Source organism: Coffea eugenioides, chromosome 10 (assembly GCF_003713205.1).
Source record: "Coffea eugenioides isolate CCC68of chromosome 10, Ceug_1.0, whole genome shotgun sequence".
NCBI classification, from domain to species: Eukaryota; Viridiplantae; Streptophyta; class Magnoliopsida; order Gentianales; family Rubiaceae; genus Coffea; species Coffea eugenioides.
The window spans coordinates 22,659,200-22,686,354 of record NC_040044.1 but is presented as its reverse complement, the minus strand read 5'-3'; the positions used below and the strand labels follow the sequence as shown (position 1 = coordinate 22,686,354).

General features: G+C 36.9%; 1 protein-coding gene across 1 annotated transcript in view; it reads left to right on the top strand.

Moving 5' to 3' along the window:
• The first annotated feature begins 24,456 nt into the window (after positions 1-24,456).
• Positions 24,457-27,155, top strand: part of LOC113749955 (phospholipid-transporting ATPase 2) — a 28,544-nt gene continuing 25,845 nt past the window's right edge. The window contains exons 1-2 of the mRNA XM_027293844.1: positions 24,457-24,527; positions 24,650-24,816. Coding sequence (XP_027149645.1) covers positions 24,692-24,816 — 125 coding nt within the window. The 5' untranslated portion in view covers positions 24,457-24,527; positions 24,650-24,691. The remainder of the gene's footprint in view (positions 24,528-24,649; positions 24,817-27,155) is intronic.

Here is a 27,155-nt window from a genome sequence, read left to right as displayed (position 1 = left end):
TTCACAAATAATTTATCATTGTTGAGACGATAAATATATTGAGGCCAAATCTTGATTTTAGAAGGCTCATAGACTAATGCATCGCAATGAATTTTTTGAAATTACCAATGGGCAGACAATTCAATTGATTTTTGAATAAACCATCAATTCCAATCAATCCATTGAACCGATTATTTAATCCATCTGACTAATTTATTCATAAATTTCATCCAATCCATTTTATTAATGCATTCATTTCATCTATTTGATCAATTCATTCACTTTTAGAACAATTTAGTCATTTTTGAATAAATCATTAACTCAATCCGTTCATTCATTTTTAGGGCAATTGAGTCAATTTTCAAATAAACCATCAATTCCATCTAGCCTATTCTTGCGAGTTTATTAGTATCTAGGATGATTGAGTCAATTTTTTGGATAAACTATCCATTTCATTCAATTCATTTTGACCAGTTTACCCATTTTGGGGTGATCCAGTCAATTTTGAATAAATCATTAATTTCAATCAATTCATTTGACCAGTTTACCCATTTTTAGGGTGATCTAGTCATTTTAAATAAATCATCAATTTCATCCGATCCATTTGACCCATTTATTCTCTTTTAGGGTTTCAATCTAAGGATAACTGAATAAATTAGTCGAAACATTGCGATTCTTTCAAGAGTAGACTCTTTCACACATCACTTTATATGTCAATCAAAGTAATCAATCCATTCGAACTTTATCCTCATTTTGTTAGGACAAGTGTCTCTTCTCTTTCCAATTGGCCAAATTTTTCAAAGTACTTTTCACTCGAACATCAATAAGTTGATCGGATTCATCAGATATTGTATAGTGCCTACTCTGAAGGATTGCATTTCCATGCTAGGCTAACCCTTGGCATAAGAAGGGTCCCCCAATAGGGCATGCATTCAAATTACCTCAATATATACTAACTCGTGCCTTTTTCTTTTTCTTTTCTTTTCTTGCTTTGCCAACAACTGGTCAAGAGCTGATGCTAAATAAGGTTTTCTAAAATGTCAGGTGTTTTTCAAAAATAGCTACACAAAGAAGTCCCATCATTATTTGATCACATAGTCGATCTTTAAGAAATAGTGTAAACATGAGTATACATCCTGAATCATCCGATAGGTCTACCACGACACCTCCAGCCGACCTTGCAAATCTGGGAGCTCAACTGAGCGAAGCATTAAACAAATTTAATGAGTTAAGCAGGGAGATGGCTACACAACAGCGCATGATTGATCAATTGGTTGCTCGTAGCAACAGCGGTGTTCAGCATAATCCCTTACCCACTAGTCAACCTACCTACTCATATCCTTACTCATATTACTCAAACCCACGCCCTGTTTATCAAACTACTATCAATCACCCTCGATTTCGGTCAAACTATGCAAACCCACCTATACTACCTGTCCCAACTTTTTCACCCAACCTTCAAACTCAATCTCGTCCTCCTTATAATCCAAGACCTGTTCAGCCAAATAACCAAACTTATCCTCTAAATCGTAAAATTTGAAACCCGACCCCATATCGAACCTTTACTAACTTGGGCCGACCCATCGATCAACTGTACGAACAACTCAAAGCTGCCGGAAAAATTGGTGTTATGCCTCCCAAAATCTATCTTAAAGGGTTTCCCCGTGATTATGATTCTCAAGCCGTCTGCGCTTATCATTTTGGAACTCCCGGGCATTCCACCAATAATTGCAGGGCATTGAAACATAAAATCCAAGATATGATCGATGCAGGAGATATAGTGTTCAGGAAAAGGGAAGAACAAGGACCGAGCACAAGTGCGAATCCTCTTCCTGAACACAAGAACACCAATGAAGAAATTTGAAAATCCTGGAAGGGGCTAAAATAGTGAGATCCCTCCCTCTTGAAGGGAGTTTCGATAAATTTGGGGAATTGTTTTGGTTAAAACCAATGAAAAATCGTTCATGCTTATGTCTTTTGTTTAACTGGTTTTTGTAAATAGTTTTCAACCAAGTGGCTTTTGAAAACACGTCTTGTTTAACAAGTAACATGCTATTAAGTTTGGTCTTTATCTTGAAATTCAATAAAATGTACAGTTTTCTATATACTTTGTTGCTTACGCATTCTTTTCAAATGGCCAATAATAAAATCTTTTGACCCTTTGGATATCACCATTTCGAAATTTGATAACTGCAATCTCGCTATCTCTAACGAGTTTTGGAATTAGAAATTCAAGACGAGAGCGATAAAGAGAAAAAATCTGAATCTTTGTTTAAGAGTCTTGGACAGTATGAAGAGAAATCCAAACCAAATTTAGAAGAAACAGAAATCATTGGTACTGGGATCAATGTCAGGGAGATAAAATAAGCATTCATTTGAATGAGAAGCAGAAAAGGTGCTTACAATAAGAAGGTCAAGCCACTACTAGTCGAAGAAGGATACAGAGTGGTGAAACGAATTTTGCCAATGCAAGAGAAGGTCAAAGGCAAGTTTGCACCAAGTTGTCGGGGCCCGTTTATCGTCAAGAAGGTATTGCTGGGTGGAGTACTTGTTCTCACAGAAGCAGATGGACAAATTCTCCTTTAACCAATCAATTCGGATATGTGCAAGAAATTCTTCATCTGATAAATGGAAGTTTCCTTTCAGGGTTAATGCGAAGAATGGAATAAATGTCAGGCCTTCTTCCTTTTCAATTAAACATTCTATCCCTAATCATCCCTTTTGAACTTTCAGAATAAATTATTTCGTTTGACAATCCCTGAGGATCGCAAACCCCACACTGGGGCAAATTTAGTTTTGAAAAAGAAAAAAGAAAACCCCACACTGAGGCAAATTCAATTTTTGAAGGAAAGTCGAAAGAAAAGGAAATAAACAAAAGAAAACTTCAGTTAAAAAATAAACTGGGCCAAATTGTGAACATTTCAAAAGATGAATGGAATGACAAAAGAAAAAGGAAAAAATGAAAGGAAAAAGAGAACCTCAGTTGAGAATAGACTGGGGCAAGTTTTGATTTAACCCTAAAATAGAGTTGCCGCCACAATGCGATTTTAGATTATTTAAACCACTTTGAAATCCGCCTTCGACCCTTAACCTTTTCTTAACACTCCACCAGATCCCATTACAAAAGGCGAAAGTCTTGACTTTTGTTCTTTGCACTACCTCTTTTAGGAAATTTTCTAATCACCTGGCAAATGATGTCAATATACCTTCACCCATTTTGCAAAGGAAGATTAGTCGCACTGATGTCATCATTTCTTAACACATTTTTTGAGTTAATAAAGGCTATCGGCAGGATTGGTTCATTAGTGAAAATCTGAAAGGGTACCTTTGAAAGGAAAAAGAAAGAAAAAGCGAAAAAAAAGAAAGAAAAATGAAAAATGAAAAAAAATGAAAATGAAAAAATAAAAAGGGTTGGGGTAACCTTAGTGAAAACCCGAAAGGGCGCTAAGGTAGGGTTTATAAGGAGAAAGTGAGTTTGGAATGGAATGGCTGGAGACTCAGTTCATTGGAATCTCTCTTCACATTGTGGTTCTATTGCCAAGCATTGAACTCCGAATGAGTGATATCCAAAGGTTCAAATGTGGCATTTTGTTTGAGAATCAAAATGTTTTGGTTCATCATGCGTAAAATTTTAAGTTTACAGGCTCATTTTTCTTAAATTAATTTTCTTTCAAAATGAATGATTGTTTTCAAATTACGGAGATTTTTCACCATTGTTGTGTAAATAGAATATTCTTTCATTTGTTTCATGGTCTCATTTATCTCTTTGGATTTATCCAATGGCAATCCCTATGATTTATTGGAATTACCTGGATACCAAGTGTCTTATTAGCATTAGAAGTCAAGAAGATGTGATGTAATTCGAGGAGCGAAGTTGGGTCAAGAATTTATCAAACGGCAACCCCTATGATTGGCTGGATACCAAGGGTCTTGGTAGTATTGGAAGTTGATGAAACTTGACACAGTTCACAGAGTAAAGTTAAGTTTTCGCTACATCGAGAAAAAACACCCAAGTACTCATGTTTACATATTTCTTGAAAGCAAGATTGATCGGATGGTGGTGGCATTATCTATCATTACAATTATTTCTATTTTTTGTAGGTCCAATGGTCCAATAGCAACACACTGGGGCAAATTTTATATGATTGTGGAATGTCATCCAAGAATTGAAGGGTTCGGACTGAGGAAGAGGTGAATCAAATCATTAAGCAGGAGCAGCCATGCCATAATGCAAAATTGAAGGATCGGGGCACAATAATTAGTCAAAACTAGGGCAAATTATTTTTGAAAATATTCTCCCAAAAAACAGTCAAAAATCAAATCAAGCTTAATTTCTTGTTGGTGAAGTCTCAGTGTCCGCTGCGCACCCTTCTATCTCCCCTTCTTAACAAATTTAAAATCAAATTTAATTTCTTGTTGGTGAAATCTCAGCGTCCGCCGCGCACCCTTCTATCTCCCCTTCTTGACAAATTTAATTTTTAATTTAATTTCCTGTTGGTGAAGTCTCAGCATCCGGCACGCACCCTTCTACCCCCTTTTTGAAAAATCGGATTTAATTTCCTGTTGATGAAGTCTCAGCGTCCGCCGCGCACCCTTTTACCCCCTTTCTTGAAAAAATCAGATTTAATTTCTTGTTGGTGAAGTCTCAGTGTCCGCCGCGCACCCTTCTATCTCCCCTTCTTGACAAATTTAATTTTTAATTTAATTTTCTGTTGGTGAAATCTCATCGTACACTGCGCACCCTTCTATCCCCTTCTTGAAAAATCGGATTTAATTTCTTGTTGGTGAAGTTTTAGCGTCCGCCGCGCACCCTTCTATCTCCTCTTCTTGACAAATTTAAAATCAAATTTAATTTCTTGTTAGCGAAGTCTCAGTGTCCGCCGCGCACCCTTCTATCCCCCCTTCTTGGCAAAATCAAATTTAATTTTTAATTTAATTTCCTGTTGGTGAATTCTCGGCGTCTGCCGCGCACCCTTCTACCCCCCTTCTTGACAAAATAAATTTAATTTCTTGTTGAAGAATCTCGGCGGGTTTGGGTTGTATCCCACTAACCGTTTTATCGAATTGGAATCTCAGTTGGAGTTGGAATTTCAGTAGGTTTGGGAGTATTCCACTAACCGTTTTATCGAGTTGGATTGGGAAAGATATCGGCAGACTTGGGAGTATCCCATGACCATTTTATCGTATTGGATTTGGAAATTTCGGCATTGGATTTGGAATGACTCGGTAGGTTTGGGAGTATTCCACTAACCGTTTTATCGAATTGGAATCTCAGTTGGAGTTGGAATTTCGGTAGGCTTGGGAGTATCCCACTGACCGTTCTATGATGTTGGAGTTGGAATGTCGGCAGGTTTGGGTATGTCCCACTGACCGTTCTATGATGTTGGAATTGAATGGCAGGTTTGGGTATCATCCCACTGACCACTGACCAATGGAATGGCAGGATTGGGTATCATCACATTAACCAATGGAATGGCAGGTTTGGGTATTATCCCACTGACCAATTGAATGGCAGGTTCGAATATTATTCCACTGACCAATGGAATGGCGGTTCGGATATTATCCACTGGTTGATGCTATGGCAGGCTCGAGTATTATCCCACTGATCAATGGTATGGTTGGTTCAGATATTATCCCACTGACCAATGGAATGGCGGTTCGGATATTATCCACTGGCCGATGTTATGGCAGGCTCGGGTATTATCCAACTGATTAATGGTACGGTTGGTTCAGGTATTATCCCATTGACCAATTGAATGGCAGGATCGGGTATTGTCCTACTGACCAATGGAATGGCAGGTCCGGGTTTTATCCCGCTGACCAATGGAATGTTGGGATCGAGTTTTATCCCACCAATCTCGACAGGACCGGATTTTATCCCGCTAACCGTTCATATCACGTTGACCTTGGGATTTTATCCCACCAATCTTGACAGAATTGGGTTTTATACTACTGATCGTTCATATCAATGTTGGGATCGGGTTTTATCCCGCCAACTTCGGCAGGACTGGGTATTATCCCGCTGACCAATGATATGATAGGATCGGGTATTATCCCGCTAACCTTTTCATGTTTCAGTTCAAGGCAAAATAACTACAGGTAAGTATTTGGTGTCTACGTCTTTGTTTCGAGTCTCTTCGAAACTCAGACAAAGAGGGCAAGCTGTCGACACCAAAATTTTAGTCTTTCTTATTTATTTCATTTAGTTGATTTTGTTTTCTTTTTATCTTATTTTTATTTTTGTTAAGAAAATTATTTTATTATTATTAATTAATTCATTGGAAAGAAAAAAATCATCAATTGAACACAAAAATTTTAGCATTTTATTTCATTTTAGTTGATTTTGTTTAAATTTTTGTCTATTTCAATTTTTGTTAAAGAAAATCATTTCTTTTATTCACTCATTAGAAAGAAAAGAAAAGTAGAAAAGAAAAAAATAAAATCAAAATCAGTTTCTTCAAAAAAAAAAAAGTCCACGGCACGCGCGCCATTTCCTTCGATATTGGCTTCGGACAGTACAGAAGCAAAGAAAAATTGCAGAGGCCATTCCACTCATTTTGTGGTTTTCTTTTTTCCAACCATTTACCACCTCATGTCCCTAAGTGGATCATAGTACAAAAGCTCATCCGATGGTTTACAATTCAGCATGAAAAAATCAATTCAGCGGCACCATTAGATGTTAGGTTTATAAATCTGGGTAGCTATAAAAAGGGAAGGAATCAGTAGAAAAGATAGAGAGCAGAGACAACAAGTAAGAGGGGTGGCGGCTAGGGTTTTGAGGAGAAGAGTAGCTACGGGAAAGAACAAAAGAAAGAGCCAGCCGAACAAAAAAAAAGGGAAGATAGAGTGAGAGATAAATTGAGAGAGGCTACGGGGTTGCGGGTAGAAGAAAGCATAGAAGAGTGACGGCTAGGAAAAGAGAGGGAGAATAGGAGTTGGCGGCTGAGGTTTTGAGGAAGAGCAAAAGAGAGGGGCTGAGCGAGGAGGGAGACCGAGAGGGTTGGAGAAAGAGGCTTGGAGCAAGAGTGAAACGGGAAACTAAGGGAAGAAAAAGCTAGCAAGAAAAGGAGGGGCTTTGGCTGAGACGAAAACTGAGAGGAAAGAAAGAACTTGGGACTAAGGAAAATCAAGCAAGAAAAGCCGTGGGAGAGGGAGGAGCCGATAGATCCGAGAAAGAACAAGGGAAAGGCTGAAAACCCAGGTAGATTTCTTCATCAGAATCTACAGTGATATCTTCATCGAACCCAAGCTGAAGTTTCAAGCCCAAAGGCGGTGAACAGGGTAAATAAGTAATTTCACTTCATTAGAGTCACCAATTCAAGAGAGGTACATTCTATTCCTTATTTTGATTTTACTTGACTCTATGTGCCCCTATGTGACTTTATGTGTTTAATTACATGCCTTTTGAATGTTTTTTTATTATTATTTTATTTATTTATCTATCTATTCGCTTTATTTGTTTTAATTTTGTATATTTATTTTAGCTCAATTTTGATCATTTGAAAGACATTTAAATGCCAAGTTGTAATAGTTAGGGGGTTCAAGACCTGTATTTAGATAGAATATGTAATAGTTAGGGATTTATTTATTTCTTTTATTTCTTTTCCCCCCTTAGATTGTAGTTAGGACCCCAAGTGTAATAGTTAGGGTTTTATTTGCTTTAATTGCTTGTGTGTTTTGCATGCTTATGTGTTATGTGTTATCCGCTTTTTTAGGGTCTTGCATCTAGATATCATGATTATGTGTTATGTGTTCATGTGATATTATGTGTTTACATGCTTTTATTATGTTTTACATGATTAGTTAGTTATAATTAATGTATGATGTCATTACATTAGTCCAACGCTAGTTGTGATCCATTTCCCGATTCCACACTAGTCCAACGCTAGTCGTGGTTCCCTTTACTGATTTTTCACTAGTCCAACGCTAGACCCTTTGTGATATCCCAACTTTTAGGATCATCTTTTGTTTAGTCTCAAAGAAGATACTACGGTTTCTTTAGTTTATTTTTATTTTAAACCATTATTTTGTTTTAAAGAAGAAACTAAAGTTATTTCTTTGGGTTTGATTTAAAACCTTGTTTTATTTTAAAAGACTGGAAACCCTAAAAGTCTAATCAAAACCCTAGTTTCACTTGTGACTGACCGTTTTCTCAAATTTCTCATATTTTAACCGAAACCCTAAATTCAATTTATGGAATTGTAAAACCCCTCACGTTTTTCTTAAAAATGCCCTTTTATTTGGAAATTATTCATTTATTATGGCCCTACTACCCAATCACCCCACAATAAGTGTAAATGAATATAGAAGTAAGGGTTTTCGTTGTCCGTTTCCAAGTTAGAGCGAATTAGGGTTTTCACGTTTTTCCGTAGTGTGACTATTCGGTACGGAGTGAGGATCAAATTTGGTAGGTAAGAGTGACTTTTGGATGAGGAAATATTATATGATTAGAAGTGATAATAATAAGTTAGTGATTAGAAGTTAAAAACCCTAGTATACGCGATTTAAGAAAATCGGCTCGAACCGACGGATATCGATCACTACCGATTGAACCCACCACTTGACCACCACTTCCTTACCACCACATACCCTTGATATTTTTGCAAAATATCCCCCCTCATCCTCAGCCTCATAACCGAAACATGTGGCCCAAAATGCAAGGAAAAGAAAGAGAAACTTGGATGGCTTTGGTGGTGACAAGTGTCACCCATCTATGGTTTCTTGCCCAACCTTTTGTCTTGCCTTCTTATCCCTTAATTGAGCTCATTCTTTCTCATTTTTTTTCCTGGTCAGCCGAGAGCAAGAGGAGCAAGAGAGTGAAGAGAGTTTTCCATCTTCAACCTTGAATCCAACCTTTTTATTGCCAACAAGAAAAACTAAACCGATCAATCACTAGTTGGAAGCTTGGGAAGCCTAAGGAACCAAGAATATCAAGGAGAGGTGAAGGATCATCCTAGCAAGGTCTTGCCTTGAGGTATAATGGCTGATCAACCATTTCTTTTCCATTAATCATGATTAAGTTGGGTATTAATGTTAGTATAGTGCTTGTGATGCTTGCTTCAAAGAGTTTTGATGATTGGATGGATGACCTTTGAGTTAGGGTTTCTTGTGGGTTGGTGTTGTATGATGCATATATGTGGTATATAATCTTGTAAAGGTAGTAGTAGTGGTAGTTTCAAGGTGAAAATATGAATTATAGCTTGAAATAACAAAAATTCCAGATTTCTGGAAATCTTAGCTTCAGTTCTGTCCGGTTCTATTTCATCATGTTATAGGCCGAACTAGGCTTAGCACAAAACATGAAAGTTGTAGAAAATGACATTTTATGGTTGGTTACAAAATTTCAGCTCCATCGGAGCAATGTAACCTATGAAAAGACCAAAATACCCTCACTACCCTAGGATGCATCCAGTGATCCGTTTTAGACAGTTCATCCAATTGACCGTATCTATTCACTATGATCCGTGCTGATTTAGCCATTTTCCAAAACATGAAAGTTTTAGTACTATGTTTTAGCTTTCCAACGCCTCTAAGAACATCTTAAACGGACTTCGGTAGCTTGAGATATGGCCATTTGAAGGCAGTACGATTAATTAGCCGATTAGTCGGAATTTGGTTCTGTGAATTGAGAATTTGACTGGATTACACTAGAAATTAGACTAGGTGGTCTTCACCAAAGTTGTAGCTCTCTGCCTCAGCTTCGAAACGGTATAAGTTGCACCTCAATCCGATACGCGTAGCCTCGATTGTGTCCGTTACGCAAAAATACGTCAAATCTGTCTTTTGCTAAACTTCATTTCCGCACATGTCATTAGCTTGATTTTGTATCTGTATGACCTTGAGCCTATTGAACGGCTATTGAAATGAGATTATTTTGTATGTACTTTGGGTTTGTTTGAGGAAAATATTGAAGCCATAAATGGCTGGAAAATGGGTAAACACAAGGGGCATGCCACCAAATTTTCACGAGAAAGATAAACTAGCCTTTGGAGTTCTAGTTCTGTATTTTGCAAATTTAACTTGGATGCACTGAAAAATGGGTTGAGGTATCTTCATGGAAGTTATAGTTCTGTATTTTGCAAATTTAACTTAGATGCACTGAAAAATGGGTTGAGGTATCTTCATAGAAGTTATAACCTTTTGTCTAAGGTTCGAGACACCATCTAGTACATTTTGATCAGATAACCACAGCTCCAGTTATGGGTAAAATCGTGTAACCCATTTGGTACCATTTTCATTTTCACGGACGCGTATGTGCATTTTTCAACCGTTTTTACCGTTTTAGACCGTTTAGGTCTACTTTTGGTATTTTGTTATCATTCCGACCGTTTCGGCCAATTTCGACATTCTTTTGGCCTTAACATCATTTTTGACCGTTTTTTATTATTTTTTACCGTTTTCGACCTTATTGGATCGTTTAAATTATAAACTGCTATTGTGTGGCCGTTTCACTTATGTGTGTATATAATCTGTCAATACAGATTGTGAGGCTTTTGACGGTGACGATCAAACTCAGTGAATTGTATCGTTTTTCGTGCCAAACTTTATCAAGTGAGTAGTTGCGTTGTTATTGATGTGAAATTGTTAAAATGCTTTGTATATGTTAAATGGGTACTTAGGCGATGGTGTACTTTATCTCACTCAACCTAAACCCATCATTTGTTTTGATTTCATATTTGAGAAAACATGCCTTATGTTAAGTAACACCCTTTTGCTTTGTGCTGATGGGGTGATTACATGACTTGAGTATCACCCTTTTACTGTGTGCTGATGGGGGTGATTACATGAATTGTGTAACAGCCCCACTTCCCCCTTAGGCGAACCAGAGGGTTCGGCGGGCTGCCTGCCCAGCTCTCGCCGGGACTCAGTCGTTCACTCACACAAATCAGAAATAGAACCACAAGAAAAACAAAACAAGAATCCAAAACTTAAAACAAAGCTTATATACATTGCTATCTCAGAAAGAAGTACAACCGTCGAGAATACAAAAGTTCTCAAGTCACCATACAACCAGCCCGTGCCCAAGCACTAGGGCGAGAACTAAAATAAAACCAAAACTAGACCCAGCCAGTCGATACAGAGCTCTCGCCCTTGCTCGCCTTCCCCTGTTAAGGAAAACAAAACAAAAGGGATGAGCTAAAAACTCAGTGAGGTTCCGAACATAGAATCAAACCATAAATCAAACATAAGTCAAGAAACATTTATAACATGTACAATAAACCATACATGAAAAGGATACGTTCGTTCGTTCATTCGTTCGTTTGTTCGTTCTCCTGTCATTCCCCTTTCCTTCATTCATTTGAAAATGCATTTTTCGTTTATACATAAAACGCTCGTTCGTTCGTTCGTTCGTTCATTTCATTCACCCTCTCCTGAACATTGGCCAGGCTCCACCAACCTCCACCAACCTACAAGGTAATACTCGAGTATACCAAACGTTCACCCAGGTCACCATATCGCCCGACCGAATCCGCTTCTGACTCGAGTCGATCGGTAACAAGGGGCAGTGGCCAGTTCAGCCAAAAGGCTTACATTCATGCACAAGTAACATTTCATCCGTTCAATCATTGAAAAGTTCACAATCATTTAGGCTGAGTGCGATAAAGTACACACTCGCCTAGAAAACTCATTTTGGCTAATCATTGAAAGCGTTTAACATGTTATCAGTCATATATACAAGCCATATAATCAAGAAACATAACAAACAAGGAACACTCACCGAATTATGCAAAATAACGTCCAAAATGTCCTATCGGATCTTACCCTCGGTCACCGAGAAACCTTGCAAACCCAAGAAAAGAAGTAACTTGGTACCTTAGCCTTCCAAACCACTTCACAACCAAGCTTAACTTCACTAAACTAAGAGGTTTTATGGAGTAATTTGAAGATTAAACGGTTTAATTGAGAGATTGGGCAAGATTAGAGGTAAGATTGTGGAGAGTTTCTTTTCTTTTCTCCTTGTGAGAAGGTCGGCCAACAAGAAAGAAATAAGAAGAGATTTTGGGTCAATTTTGTTATATGGTAAAGGTAAAGTTAAATGGTCAAAATCCATGACCAATAGAAAAGTGCCACCTAGCACCCTTTTTGTTCATGGTTATCCTTTTGTCTCTCCAACAATAATCCACTTAAGGTAACCTCTAATTATCTCTTAGTACCTGCTAAATTAAATCTGGTATACACAATTTAACCTAATTGGCCGAATTTTACCGAACTTTCCGCACTAGCGGGTCCCACGTCCGATATACGCTCTTAATTTCACATGAACTAACTTATACTAGAAAAATGATTTAAAAACTATATTTGCTCATAAAAATTATTTGGGAAATTTTCTAATAAAGAAAAGGTATAAAAGTGTGCAAGTAAATACAATAAAGCCTAGAAATTCGGAAAATTTTCGGGTCCTCAAACTCTCTCCCCCTTAAGAAATTTCGTCCTCGAAATTTTTACCTTCATTTGCCTCAGACAAGTCCGGAACTGCTTGGTTGCCTAACGCATAAATTTTTGATGGCTCACTAGTTCGGTTCCCTCTTTCATTTGCTTGTTTTGTTTTAGCTCTCTCCAGTTGCGAAATACTACCTCCGCGTGACTGTCTCCGCGGACAGTTGCTAACTTGGTGCTCACCACTCCCACAAATCAAGCACTTCCGCCCTTTCCGCCAACAATCGTTCTCGGTATGATTGGCCTTTCCGCAATAGCCACAAGTCAAGTAGGAAGCCATTTTTTGGCTTTCTGGAGAAATCTCCCCATATCCGGTTTGGCTTCCTTTGGTAGACCTTTCCTTTCCCGCCCCTACTGTCCATGGCGGGTAGGACAAAAAGTTCACTTTCTGCATTTTAGAAGGTGCTATTGATTCACTAGGAGGTTATTCAATCACACTACCAACTGCACATCTTTTCCGAGTTTGGGAGGTTTTCACTTGTGCTTTTGCATTCTCGATTCGTTGGGCCTTCTCAAGGGCATCCGTAAAAGTATTCACTTGCGCCGCGGCTAACGCCTCTTGGATGTCCAAATTCAGTCCCTGTATAAACCGTCTTACTCTGCGCCGTTCAGTGGCTACCAGTTCAGAAGCAAACTTGGATAATCTTGTAAATTTTGTTTCATATTCGGCCACACTTAACGTTCCCTGGCGTAACCCAATAAACTCCTCCTCCCTCCTTTCTTGGACTAAAGGTGAAAGGTACTTCTCGTTAAATTCTCTTATGAAGTTCGCCCATGTCCAGATGGTCTGTTCTCTTTCCCACTTTGCTCTAATTACGTTCCACCATGATCGGACCGGTCCCTCAAATTGAAATACAGCAAAGTTCACTTGCCTTTGCTCAGTGTAGTTTAGGGCTGTGAAGATATTAACCATGGTTTCTATCCATTGTTCAGCCACGTCCGGATCGGGCCCTCCAAGGAATTTTGGCGGAGCAAACTTCTGGAACCTTTCAAGTGCCTTATCCTCGCCCATCTCAGGGTTCCGATTTTGGATTACGGGTATTTGGCCTTGTTGATCCACCAGTCTTGCCAAGATATCTGTCATCTGTTGCATTGCCGTTGCCATTTGGTCTCCAGTCGCAGCTCTTGATCCCTGCCCTTGCTCGTCTGACGTTTCCTTTTCTCCTCTTGATTCCGGGGTCCGCTCAGTTCCCCGGCCGCGACCACGTCCACGACTACGTCTCCCGTCCATAGATATGTTTTTCCCTCTCTCTTTTCTTTTCGTTTCCCCAAAAGGTATTTTAGTGAATAAACACAGTAAATTAACTAAGCACCAATTCCAACATACCAAATACACAAGTAAACATATACGCACATAACACGCCAGATCAAGGAGGCAGATAATTAAATACACAAATACATATCAAGTTTGACAGATAATATATACACGAATTCACATGCTAACGTCATGTAGTAGCCATATATGGGTGCATCAAAAGAAAAGGGATACGTTGCCCCACACCCTGTTAACCCTGTCCGGTCTCTCACGTCACTTTCTATCCAACTAGATGTCCATTGACCTCTCGTGCTCATTCTAGCCAGACAAAGCCTGTTCATGTTCCCAAAATGCAATTTCCAAGTACATAACGCCACCTCAACTTTGGAGTACTCGGGTACAAGAATCCGAAATAAGACAATTCACATCTCGAGCTGGCCAGTCCCAAGAGTAAACTATCTACAATCGAAATTCCTACCCGACGTACCTATCTATGATCCTCAAATACCATAAGAAAATGTAAAGCCTATAACATTCACAATTCATGGCTTATACTCGAACGAGCACTTAGTCCCTCATACTCATTCACCACTTAGTCCAGACTCACTCCGCGCAGAGACCACGCAAAGCAGGCTCTAGGTTTTATCCCTCAATTGCTTAACTTTAAAGTCAAATCCAATTCCCACAGTCCGGCATCCTAAACTTTAGCCTAGGATACACAACAGAGATCTGAAGCCTAAGCTCTGATACCAACTGTGACAGCCCCACTTCCCCCTTAGGCGAACCAGAGGGTTCGGCGGGCTGCCTGCCCAACTCTCGCCGGGACTCAGTGGCTCGAGTCGATCGGTAACAAGGGGCAGTGGCCAGTTCAGCCAAAAGGCTTACATTCATGCACAAGTAACATTTCATCCGTTCAATCATTGAAAAGTTCACAATCATTTAGGCTGAGTGCGATAAAGTACACACTCGCCTAGAAAACTCGTTTTGGCTAATCATTGAAAGCGTTTAACATGTTATCAGTCATATAATCAAGAAACATAACAAACAAGGAACACTCACCGAATTATGCAAAATAACGTCCAAAATGTCCTATCGGATCTTACCCTCGGTCACCGAGAAAACCTTGCAAACCCAAGAAAAGAAGCAACTTGGTACCTTAGCCTTCCAAACCACTTCACAACCAAGCTTAACTTCACTAAACTAAGAGGTTTTATGGAGTAATTTGAAGATTAAACGGTTTAATTGAGAGATTGAGCAAGATTAGAGGTAAGATTGTGGAGAGTTTCTTTTCTTTTCTCCTTGTGAGAAGGTCGGCCAACAAGAAAGAAATAAGAAGAGATTTTGGGTCAATTTTGTTATATGGTAAAGGTAAAGTTAAATGGTCAAAATCCATGACCAATAGAAAAGTGCCACCTAGCACCCTTTTTGTTCATGGTATCCTTTTGTCTTTCCAACAATAATCCACTTAAGGTAACCTCTAATTATCTCTTAGTACCTGCTAAATTAAATCCGGTATATACTACTTAACCTAATTGGCCGAATTTTACCGAACTTTCCGCACTAGCGGGTCCCACGTCCGATATACGCTCTTAATTTCACATGAACTAACTTATACTTGAAAAATGATTTAAAAACTATATTTGCTCATAAAAATTATCTGGGGAATTTTCTAATAAAGAAAAGGTATAAAAGTGTGCAAGTAAATACAATAAAGCCTAGAAATTCAGAAAATTTTCGGGTCCTCACAAATTGAATTAAACCCCATTTGCTGTGTGCTGTTTGGGGTAAGTACTTTGTTGTGTACTTTGTTGAGAGATACCATCTATTGAGAGATCGGATATCTCAGGACTTGGTTCCAACCCGATTCCAAGGGTTAGACGAACTTTTCGAGCCAGTTGGGGTTTGGTCGAAGATAGTTCCATGCTAAACTTGGGATTTAGTTCCTTGTTAAAGTTTTGACGAAAGCTAAGTTATTTTGTTTCGCTCGAGCTGCTGTGTGCTGTTGACTGGCCAGCGGGGGTTGATAAGGTGAACGGGGAAAGTTAAGTGGAATCTACGGACCATGAGTACTTTGGTTGACGGAGTGTCAACAAGCGTTCAAGCTCGGGGAATTGAACTGGCTTTAGAGCCACCCGTATCCTACCATTGTGATGTTACTTTTCTGTTATTGATGTGAAATAACCTGAATACTTGTTATTTGGATGTGAGTTTACATTTATACCCCTGATTATTCACTAAGCATATAACTTACTTTTCCATTTGTTTTCCTTAGCAGGGGGCCGACGCGGGGATCGTTCGGGAAGGTGTTTAGTTTTTTGGATTAGAGAATAGTTGAATTTATCCTTGTTATAAGTTGACTAGTAAGATGTATATAGTTATCGTGGTGGTTGTAGTTATTAGCTTTTCTAGGGTTTACTTTCTGATGCTCGTGGTATGTATGACTTGATGTACTAGTTTATGCAACCCTTGAACCTATAATAGAGTACATATAACTTACTTTTGGCGTAAACTTTATTTTCTAGTTTTAGAGTATCGAGTCCTGGCGCGAGCTGAGTAGGGGACCCGCCGAACCCTGGGGTATGCCCCAGGGGGAGGTGGGGCAGTCACACCCTTAGGAGCCCTTCGCATGTTAGAACATGTTTGTGTGACAATCACTACGCTTTCATGCATATTTGCTATTTTTTAGGGTTTTTATCATTTTGCATGACATCTCCCTTGTATATGCATCCCTTATCCCATATTTGCCCTATATACACCCCTTATCCCATATTTTCCTCTATATAACCCCGTGTATGACACATGACATTAGACTTGCATTTTCATATAAGAAAATTAGAGATAGGCTAGTACACTTGCTTGATTAGATTAGGAAATAACCCTCGAATATGGGATATGGACGAGTTTGGCTTTATAACCTTAGTACGCTCGTATTCCCTCTATTAAAGGGGACACTGAAGTCATGAGTATTAGTCCCCTGCACCCATTATGATGCATTCTTTTAGATCATGTATATTTGTATAATTATTATTTTCTTTTCTTTTCTTAGAGTCTCATATTTTGCACATTCGTGACCTCTTCAAATAGTTACTCTTGGGCATCACAATTAATGTGATTTGCGCCAATTAAGCTTCGAAGAGACATGTTGACCCCGATACACTAGGTTTAGGTTTTGCATTCATATAGTACATCCAAATGTGATAAATTTTTAGGTTAAAATAAGAAAATTTTTGACTAAATCACGCAACTAACCTTGGCTAGATTGAAAGGGTGTCTTGGATTTTCATTCTTGCCTTTCCTTTCTTCAAATGTGACTCCCGAACAAATTTCTCTGATTTTCGAGAATTTGGAGTCGTTTAAAAAGGGTTTTTTCTACTTTTTTTATTAAAAATTCATTTTTAGGTGATTTGGTACACCTTAACTCAATAACAAGTGGTGACTCCGATTTTTAGTCAAAACCCCTTTTTAAACTATAATTTGGGCCAAAATTGTCGCACTTATTAAACCCCATTTTAGGCCCACATTTTCATTTATTTTGCTAAAAATCAAAACTCATTTTTCAATAAAAAATAAACCAAAATTCATTTTTATAACACTTTGATTTTTATTTTAAAAATGGGGCGCGACAGTTTGTAGTTGTCCAAATATTACACAAGCAGTCAGTGTTATTCGCAAATATAGGTCTTATCCTTAAAAGGCATATTGACAATCTGTGAAATGGATTCTCAGATACTTGCGAGGAATTTCAAATAGTTGTTTGAAGTTTGGGAGAAACAATGACACTTTGGTTAGTTTTGTAGACTCTAACTATACCAGGGATCTTGACAAAAGAAAATCATTTTTAGGTTACATATTCTGCATTGATGGATGTATAGTAAGTTAGAAAGGTACTTTATAATCTGCTATAGTTTTTTCTACTACGGAGGCAGAATATATGACTGTGACCTAGACAATCAAAGAAGCCTTATGATTGAAAGGTTTGTTTGGCGAGTTCAATCTACATCAAGGTGTTACTGCTATTTACTGTGATAGTCAAAGTGTCATTCACTGGACTAAAGACCAGATATATCATAAAAGGAAAAAACACATTGATGTGAAGTTTCACTTCATTCGAGATATTATTGCCGAGGGAAAAATGCTTATTCAGAAAACCAATATCAAGAGGAATCCTGCTGACATATTCACGAAACCTCTTCCAATTTTCAAATTCAAGCAGTGCTTGGATTTAGTTGGTATTCGTTATTGGTGATTTAGATCCATTGAGATTTATGTAGAGAAGGTGGAGAAAATTTACTATTATTGATGTTGAGACACGCTGAGTTGGATATTTATTATGTGTGACTTTGTTCTATATCGCTTTTCGTACAAGGGAATCATTCCCTTAATAGACTATAAATAGAGTGGATCTGTGATGGGATTATGTGCACCAAAGCAAAAAAGTTTTAGTAGGTTATTTGGATTTTTGGATCATTAAATCTTTTGCTAAGTAAAATATTTTGGACTTTCTTGTATTTTAAGTATTAGGTGTTTTGGGTCTATAAATACTTTCCTAAGGCATCGTTATACTCTCTTCTTTATAGTGAAATTTTGCTCCTTCTCGACTTGTAAATATAGGTCAATTTGATTGAACCACGTAAATTTTTGCATTCCTGTTTCATTTAGTTTTGTTTTATTATTTGTCTTTTGGAAATGCCAAAAATTCTTTTGTCAATTTCTTGGGGTCAGACCTAACAACTTATACCAAAACTTTAATAAGTTAGAAGTTATTGCGTTACTAGAAATAGTATTTTACTTTTATAACTAGTCAATGAATGTTTAGCATTTACTCATGTGACTTAGTTCTTGTTTATGTTATGCTTAAAAAATAAAGTAAAATGATACAATTTTAAATTTAATTGTTTTAATTCTCGAGTAAGTTGAATTTGAATTCTGAATAAGTACCTTGATCAAATGGCCACTCTATAAATATAGTTAAAATTTTTTATTGTTATAATAACTATTTTTATTTTTAATTAACCCTATACATGGCGATATATGCTACCAAGGGTTTGACAAAACCATTATATTTTAATGTGAGAAGCTGAAAAAACATAAATAATAAATAATGAATAATAAAATAACAATATATTTTTACACTAATGAGAATAGCAAGACAAATTTTGCTGTCACTAACTCACTATCAATTTGGCAAAAATCTATGAATTTATTTATAACCCCATTACTCAAATTTAACTTAACCTATACATATGATTTTGTTCTTAAACAACATGAAGTTTCAAGGTCAAAACTTATTTTAAGGGGGTAAGATGTAATATCTCTAATTTTTACTGTAGACACCAAATTTTTAAATAATTTGTATGTTGCATCTAATTCATGATTTTGTTTTAGATTGTCTGCATTTTAGTTGTTACCTTTTTATTTGTCTTTTATTTGCTAATTATTTGTCATATTAATTTTGTTCACATTTTAGTTTTAGTTTTAGTTTTAAGTTTTAACGTAAAATTTGTGAAAAAAGAAAAGAAAAGAAAAGAGGAAATTGATGAAAAATGGAAAATTGTGCTTTGTGGATTCTAGTTTATTTAGATTTAGTTTCTATTCAATAAATTAAAAAAAATCAAAAAAAAATCAAAAAAAAAAATCAAAAAATCACAATTCTATTTCTGCCGGCTCCATTTTCCACTTCTCAACCTAGCACCTTCCATTGTTATTGCCGACTCCACTCCACTCCACTCCACTCCCAATACCTCAATATATACATCCCACTACGCTATATCATTGCCAGTTCACTACAATCATGATCACTCACCATAACATTTTATTTTTTCAATTGTTCCTATGCCGGGAGCTGTGAAGTGATCAGCTTCTTTGGAAATAACGACGAGAGAGAGAGAGGTGAGGACTTAGCTTATCTTCCAGCCTCACTTCAAGACCAACCGAGAGAGGGAGAGAGAGAACCGAGAGTCAAACTTCCTCCAATCCAGCCGCAAGTTTGAGCCAGGGAGAGGGAGAGTTGCGGACTGCAATTCTGGACAGCCGAGAGTGGAGGATTTGCAGCTGCTAGTCGTGTGTTTTAGGCTTCAAGCTAAGGTAATTTCTGAACTTAGATGAGTTGTTTATGGGTTGATGAAGCTGACTATAAGCATGCATGTGGGATTGTGTGGTTAGATGATAGGTTAAATCATAGAAAAATCTGTTTGAGAAGGAAGTGAAGCTGCCGAGAGCTTGAGCTGGAAGTTTCGGTTTTTAATTTGCTAGCTGTGATGATCTGAGCTTAATTTTGGACTCAACCTGATAGATAGTTTCTTATTTGATGTTGCATGTGAACTACGTGGCCTGAATTTCGGTTGCATGGCTGGAAATTTTAATGGAAGTTGATGGATTGCTGAAACAATTTTTCCAGTTTAGCCGTTGAAGTTGTTTTGGAAATTGCATGGGTATTTTAGCATGAAATTTGCTGGAAAGTGGTTGATTTTCACTTGGTTAGGTGTTTGACTAATTAAAATTAGATGATTAAGCTTTGCAGGAAGTTTATTGGTCCGGCTAAAAAAAAATGAAATAGTGAACGGCTACATGCAAGTTCATCCAAGGATGGCGAACAGAATTTCTGGATTTGTGGATGTTTATAGTTGCTGTCCGAACTTGATCTGAACTAGAAATGATAGTAATTTCATTAAGTAGCCTTGCATGTTAGTTTTGGGTACTTAACACAATGATTTAACCGAGGTAAATTCGGATTCATGCCCAAGTACTTGCTGGAAAATGCATTTCAACTTGCCAAATCAGTTTTATATGTTCCAGATTTTTCAACTTGCTGAACGTATTTTATTTGTATTTGCACTGGATTTTGCTCAGTTTTTTTTTCTATTTGTTTGGATGATGGTTTGCTGCCTAGTTTAAAGCCTTGTGTTTGGATTTGATTGTGTTTGAAAGCTGGATTTTGTAAAGTGCCGAATTGCAGAAAGCTTGCTGCGTTTTTTTCTGTTTCATTCTTGTGCTGTTTAGTTTTCTTTCTACCTTTGATGATTAGCTCCATTTTCTTGTTTCAATGCTACAATGAAGTTACAAGTTTAGTTGGTGATTGGTAGTTAAAACTCTGATATATGGTGAACACATTTGTATGTTGAAATGCAAGAAAAGCTGCGGCTGAAGGTGCACAAAGCCAGATTTGCTTCTTTTATTATTGATGGATAATGAATTTCCTTCCTTTGTTGATGATCAAAACCAGATTTGCCATCTTAATCTTGCACCCAAAATTTCATGTTTTAAATTGGGTCAATAATTTCTGGGTTGATGAATTTGTTTGCATGATAAAAATGCGAAAGATTGCGGCTGGAAATTGCTGCTGCACTTTGTTTTTTTTAGCAGTCACCGAACTATATTTTGCTTGTTTGAGCATGTTAAATGGTTTATGTCTTGGGGTATACTAGTGGGTAACATGCGATATTTGCCTCATTATGTTTTGATTTGAGCTCATGGATGGTCTGTACAAAGAGTAAGCTACAAATTTGCAGCAGATTATAAGAAAGTTTTTTTTTCATTTTTCTTCGCATGAGAGGCTGCCAGAATTTGTATTTGGAGTTGTTGGCCTGTTGAGTTACGCTTGTCTTTGATTTAATGTTGAAGCTTGGATCGATTGGCTGAATTTTTAATTGTGCTAGGAGTGCATTTGAGCAACTCGGTAATGCAGCAATTCACCAAAACTGGTTTAGTTGTCTACCTTGCTAGTTTTCAGTTTTTGCAGCATGAAATAGGAAGAACAAGTCAAAGTTGCTGGATTTTGTTTTAGCATTTGAATATTCTTGTTTTCTGGATTTTTGCGTTCCGAAGAGGGGGAAGAATGTTTGATCTCCTTACAAGTTTTTTTGTTTGTTGGATTGTGTTTGCATGGTAGAATGGAAAGAAGCCACGGCTGGAAATGAAATTTGTTGCAGAGAAAGTTTCTTCTACGTGATTGCATGGCTTTTGCATGAAAATGACTTTCAAAAATCGCACTCCAACCCCTTGGCTTCCATCTAATGCTTCCATGGCCCAATTAATTGGAAACTTAATTAATTTTGTCCTCCTAACATGCCATTTCCTCTTTAATACATCTTGATTTGTTTTGGGTAGATACTTAAGGGATTGTAGAATGAATTTGAAGGGTCTAATAATTTCTTTTTCCTAGACTTGTAGTTAATTTGATTTTTTTTGGATTCTTTGGCATTTGGTTGTTTAGCTACTAGTAAATTGCTCCTCGTTTACCTTTTTGTGAATTTTCTAGTTTGATTTGGTAAGTTTCACCTTAGATTCTTAATTTTATTTTATGTTTTTTTAGTTCCTTAGTGTTTATAATAGTAATAAATTGGCCCTTTAGACCTCTTTAATTTTTTTTCCAATTGGGTTTTTGTTTGTCTTAATTGGTTAAGTACGAGTAGTTTACTTTCCTTGGAATGCTTCGAGTGATTCAATTTGACGGTTGTTTCCATTTTCTTTTAATTTTTCTCAATTAAAGTGGTACCTTGACCTTTTTATTGTTTTGAAGCCATTTTTCTTTCATTTGGTCACCATTCAAAGGGGGCGGTATATTTTCTTTTATCCCTTTTTGTATCTCTTCTATGTGATCCAACGTGTTACGTGGAAATTACATGACTATTTGCTTTCATTGCCTTTCTTTAGTTCTTTCATTTCATTTACTTTTGCTTTTATTTAAGTTCTTCTTTATGGGGTATGTGTACACCTCTTGGCTTGTAATAGATAGGGCTTGGAGGAGCATTCAATGAAGACCTATCGAAGACGTGTGCCTAGCTAGCAAATGTAATAGTTAGGGCTTTAATTGCCTATGTGTTATGTGTTACTTGCTTTAATTAGGTTCTTGCATCTAGTTGAGCATGCTAAGTGTTATGTGCTATGTGTTTATAAGTGTTTGGCATGTCTACTCGCTTTCCATGGTCATGAATGAATGTGATGGACGAATGTACGTTTCCACTAGTCCAACGCTAGTCGGAATTCATAGAATGGGCTAGTCCAACGCTAGACCCTTAGGGATTTCCCCTCGTTAGTACATGTTTGCATGTTCATTACATGTCATGCATTCTTTTAGTTTTATCATTTTGCATGCCCCTCGACCCCCTTTTCCCTCCATTTTAGGATTTTTGCATTTCATGCTAGTTATAGGGTTCATTTGCTTGAGAGTCCCCTTGAATATGGGATATAGACGAGTGTGGCTTTTTCTAAGCCTTAGCACGCTTGTATTCCCTCTATAAAAGGGTAAATTGAGTCACGATTTAGGTCTCCCCGTACCCAATATGCATGCGTTCCCTAGGCTCATGCATTCTAAATCCACTCTATCATTACACTTTCACTTTTCATTCCATTTGCACACATACACCTTTTATCCCTTCACTTGCACACGAACACTTTTGTTCCATTTTGCACACGTGCACCTTTATGTTTCTTCACTTGCACACGAACACTTTTATCATCACTTGCACACATGCACTTCATATTATCATTTCACATACCGTACCTTGCCCACTCACGTGCACATTTTCCTTTACATATTTATTGTTTTTTTATTACTTTTTCAAAACTCATGTCCTCACATTGCATACATGCATTCCATTCATTTGCATCCCACTCGCATTATTCGTGACTTCTTCAAAGGATCGTCATTGGGCTTCACAATTAATGTGATTGGCACCACTCAACCTTTGAAGAGAAATTTCCCCCAATACCCCTAGGTCTAGGGTTTGCATTCATGTAGTACATCCAAATGTAATAAATTCTTTGATTAAAACAAGAAAATCTTTGATTAAATCAAGCAACTAGCCTTGGCTAGGTCGAAGGGGTGCCTTGGATTTTATCCTTGCCTTCCCCTTCGTCAAATGTGACTCCCGAACCTTTTTCGTTGGTTTACGTGGACTAGGAGTCGTTTAAAAGGGGTTTCTTACTACTTTTTCCTATTTTTCTTTAAAAATTCATTTTTAGGTGACTTGGTACACCTTAACTCATTACCAAGTGGCGACTCCGATTTTTTATTTCAAAAAACCCTTTTTAAACTATAATTTTGGGTCAAATCGTCGCATTCTCAAACCCCCATTTAGACCCATTTTTCTTTTAAATCACAATTCATTTTCCAAATCACAAATTGAATCAAAAAATACATTTTTAAACCATTTATTTATTTTATCAAAAAATGGGGCGCGACATTTACCACTTACCATTATTAAATAATGTTATTACTCAAATTCTTTTGATACAAGATTCAATGAATATGGCCGCTATTAGCCTTGATACCATTAGCCTTGTTAAAATAAATGAATATACAATTTACTTTTCATCCTTGATGCATACAAACAATAACACTTCCGAGAAAAATCCACAAGCATTAGAATTTAGAATCAAAAACTTCAGTCTCAAACTCACTTGAGCTAGCCACCAGTCCACCACCAAGCTCTGGAGTGAGAGGTCAAGGTTTTCCACAATAAGTGACTCTTCTAAAAAATTTAGACGGGGACAGAGTACACTTGTTTGATCCGGTGGTGGTTCAGTCCCCACCTGCTCTTCATAGGTTCAGTTGAGTCTCTCCTTAGATAGATTAAGATAGAGTATGATATAGATAAAATAGCGGCGAATTAAAAAAAAAAAAAACTCACTTGAGCTGAATACAAATTAAGTGGTGTCAAAGCTTGTGAATGGGCTTAACGTGTTCGACTGATCCGGGAAAAGTCAAAACCCGAACCGGTTGGCTTCCGTAGGCTCCAAAAGAACCGTTTACTGTTTTCTGCTCCTCCCCCAATAGCTTATAGATTTGGCATTAATTGTCAACTCGCCGCCGAGCGCCGGCTTCAAGTTGCCTACCAATCTCCGGCGATCTCAGGTACCTAGTAATTCCTGTGTATCTCTCTTGCATTTCGTCAAATTGAGCACAATGTTTCAGTGCTTCAATCTTTGTCCCTATCTCAATTTTAGCAATACTGTTGAATTTCGTTATGGTTTCAGATGGTTTTGAGGTCGACGGTATAAATTGAAGTTAGGGCAAAGATGAAGCGTTGTGTATATATAAATGACGATGATTTATCGCATGATATTTACTGTGATAATCGTATATCTAATCGGAAGTACACAGTTTGGAATTTTCTTCCCAAGAATCTATGGGAACAGTTCAGGTAATCCTGCTACTATTACCGCATCTGTAAATTTTTTTGTTGAAGTAATTGTTGATAAATTTATTGCGATTTGGATATATTTGGCAGTGCTTTGGGAGAGTAGTTTCATTAGTTTTGCTGCAATTAATGATGATTTTGTGAATTCTGCAGTGATTTGATCGTAAAGAGTCTTTTGTTTCGGGTGAGGTTCGAAATGTACACGAAAACCTATGGTTTGAAAATTTGTTTGAACGATGAATGAGACCATTATTCTCTGTTTGCAAGTTGGAATTCCGCACAGTATCAAAGAAAATTGGTTTCCGATCTGAGGGAGATAAGATGATGTGGAATGGCTATTCCAATTTTACATTTTGAATCCATATATCATAGTTACCTCTAAAGTTTCTTGAACATAAGCTGCATTTGAAAATTCTTGAGTTTTTATTTTTATCATGGAGAGATATTCGGGTTTAAATTGTAATCTTACTGAATAATTTGTTTGCTATATTGAAAACTCAAAGTCAAAGATGAAGGCAGAGCATCCAGATTCTTATCAGCTTTGGAAGTTTCATTTCCTAAAAAAATTGGAAATTTTCAGAAATGCAACTCATTAACCTAATGTATCCTGATATTTGAATGTCCATGGTTTGTGATGCGTTGTCAAATGCTCATGTAAGATACTGAATACTAGAACTTTGAGATGATATATTGAGGTGTTTAGGTATACTTTAATATCTTAGTAGTTTACCTACTACTGGATGAAAGTATTTCCCTATTTAAATTCTACTAACTTGTTTCTCGTCAACTGTGTTGCAACAGAGGATTTCCTCTGAAGAAGTTCACAACCAAAAAATTATTCTGAGGGTCTACAAGAAGATCAAAAAATAAGAAATTGTATTAAAAATTATGTTCAAAAGAATACGAAAATATCCTCTGGGGTAGAGGGAATTGCACGTATAGAGATTCAAAAAAGAATCGATTTGATCCAAGTAATACTTTGTATGGGATTCCCAAAACAATTACTAGATAATCAAACACAAGGGATCGAAGAATTACAGACGAATCTACAAAAAGAATTTAATTCTGTGAACAGAAAACTTAACATTGCTATCACAATTACCAGATGAATCAACAAGTTATCAGAATTTTTCGAATAAATCTACTTCTGGATTGGTTTATGAGAAAGGTCCAAAATACTTTGATTTCTTAGGTTTTTGAAAACAAGGTCATACTTTAATTTAATATAGCAAACATACTAATTCGAATTCCTTTATAAATATAAGAATTTATACGATTAATACTAGTTATTCAACAAATTTGATTGGTTAATACGAGTTGATTTTTGGTTACGATAAATTGATGAAACAATAGTCCCGTAAAAACTTCTTTCGAGGAATGGGCCCCTCAAAATTGGACGTGAAAATCTCCTTTCATCCCATGAGCAAACTTTGGGGAGGGGGGGTGTTAAAAGTCATGAAGCCTTCTCAGAAAAAAATCTAACTATTTCCCAAAAAAGCCTAATGGTCAAGTCCATTTTTCCATTTAAACTTTATTTCATTGTTCATTTTGCTATTAGTTTTTATCCAAAGAATAGAACTCAATGTAACTTCTTACTTCATGTTGCTATCAAATGGCACGGAAATTGTTGGTTGATAAGTCATATTATAGATCATGTTTGTGTAAATGAAAACTTAAAATTTTAGAATTTGTGAAATATGAGAAGAATATAGAAGTTACCATGTTAATAGTTATATTTTTTTCTGAAATTGCAAGCTTTTCACAAACCTTAAAGTACAGGATAAACCTTAAATTCCATTATTAATATAATTATTTTTATCAAAGTATGTGGTGAATTCAATGGGAATTTGAACTGTGATGGTACATTGAGTTAAACTTTTATGTTTATATGTTTTGATTGCAAAATGTAAAATCTAAAGGAGTTTAAATACTTTAGATGATAAATTAATTTTAATCTCTTCTACGAATCTTGGCCCCTTTCTTGCCAACCCTCAAGTTCTGGGTCTGCCTCTGGTTCTTCTGTTTGGGATGAATGCAAATTCAGTTTTTTGATGCTTTGATGTTATGGATGTTTTAAGAATTTTAATTCGGAATTTGCATTTCAAGTAATAAATAATTTGTGATTATTTATCATGAGAACCTTGTTACGAACTTTTTTTTAATGTCTTGATCTACAGGAATGGAAAGTTTTGATTTTTCCTGACATTGAGGGTTCAAAGAATTCACTTTTTAGCTTTGTATACCTGGATTTGAGCTTGTTCTGCTGACCATAGATAGTAGTTTAGCTGTAAACAGTATAGCAACTACCATATGAGTTTGAACCAGATTATTTACATTTTTTA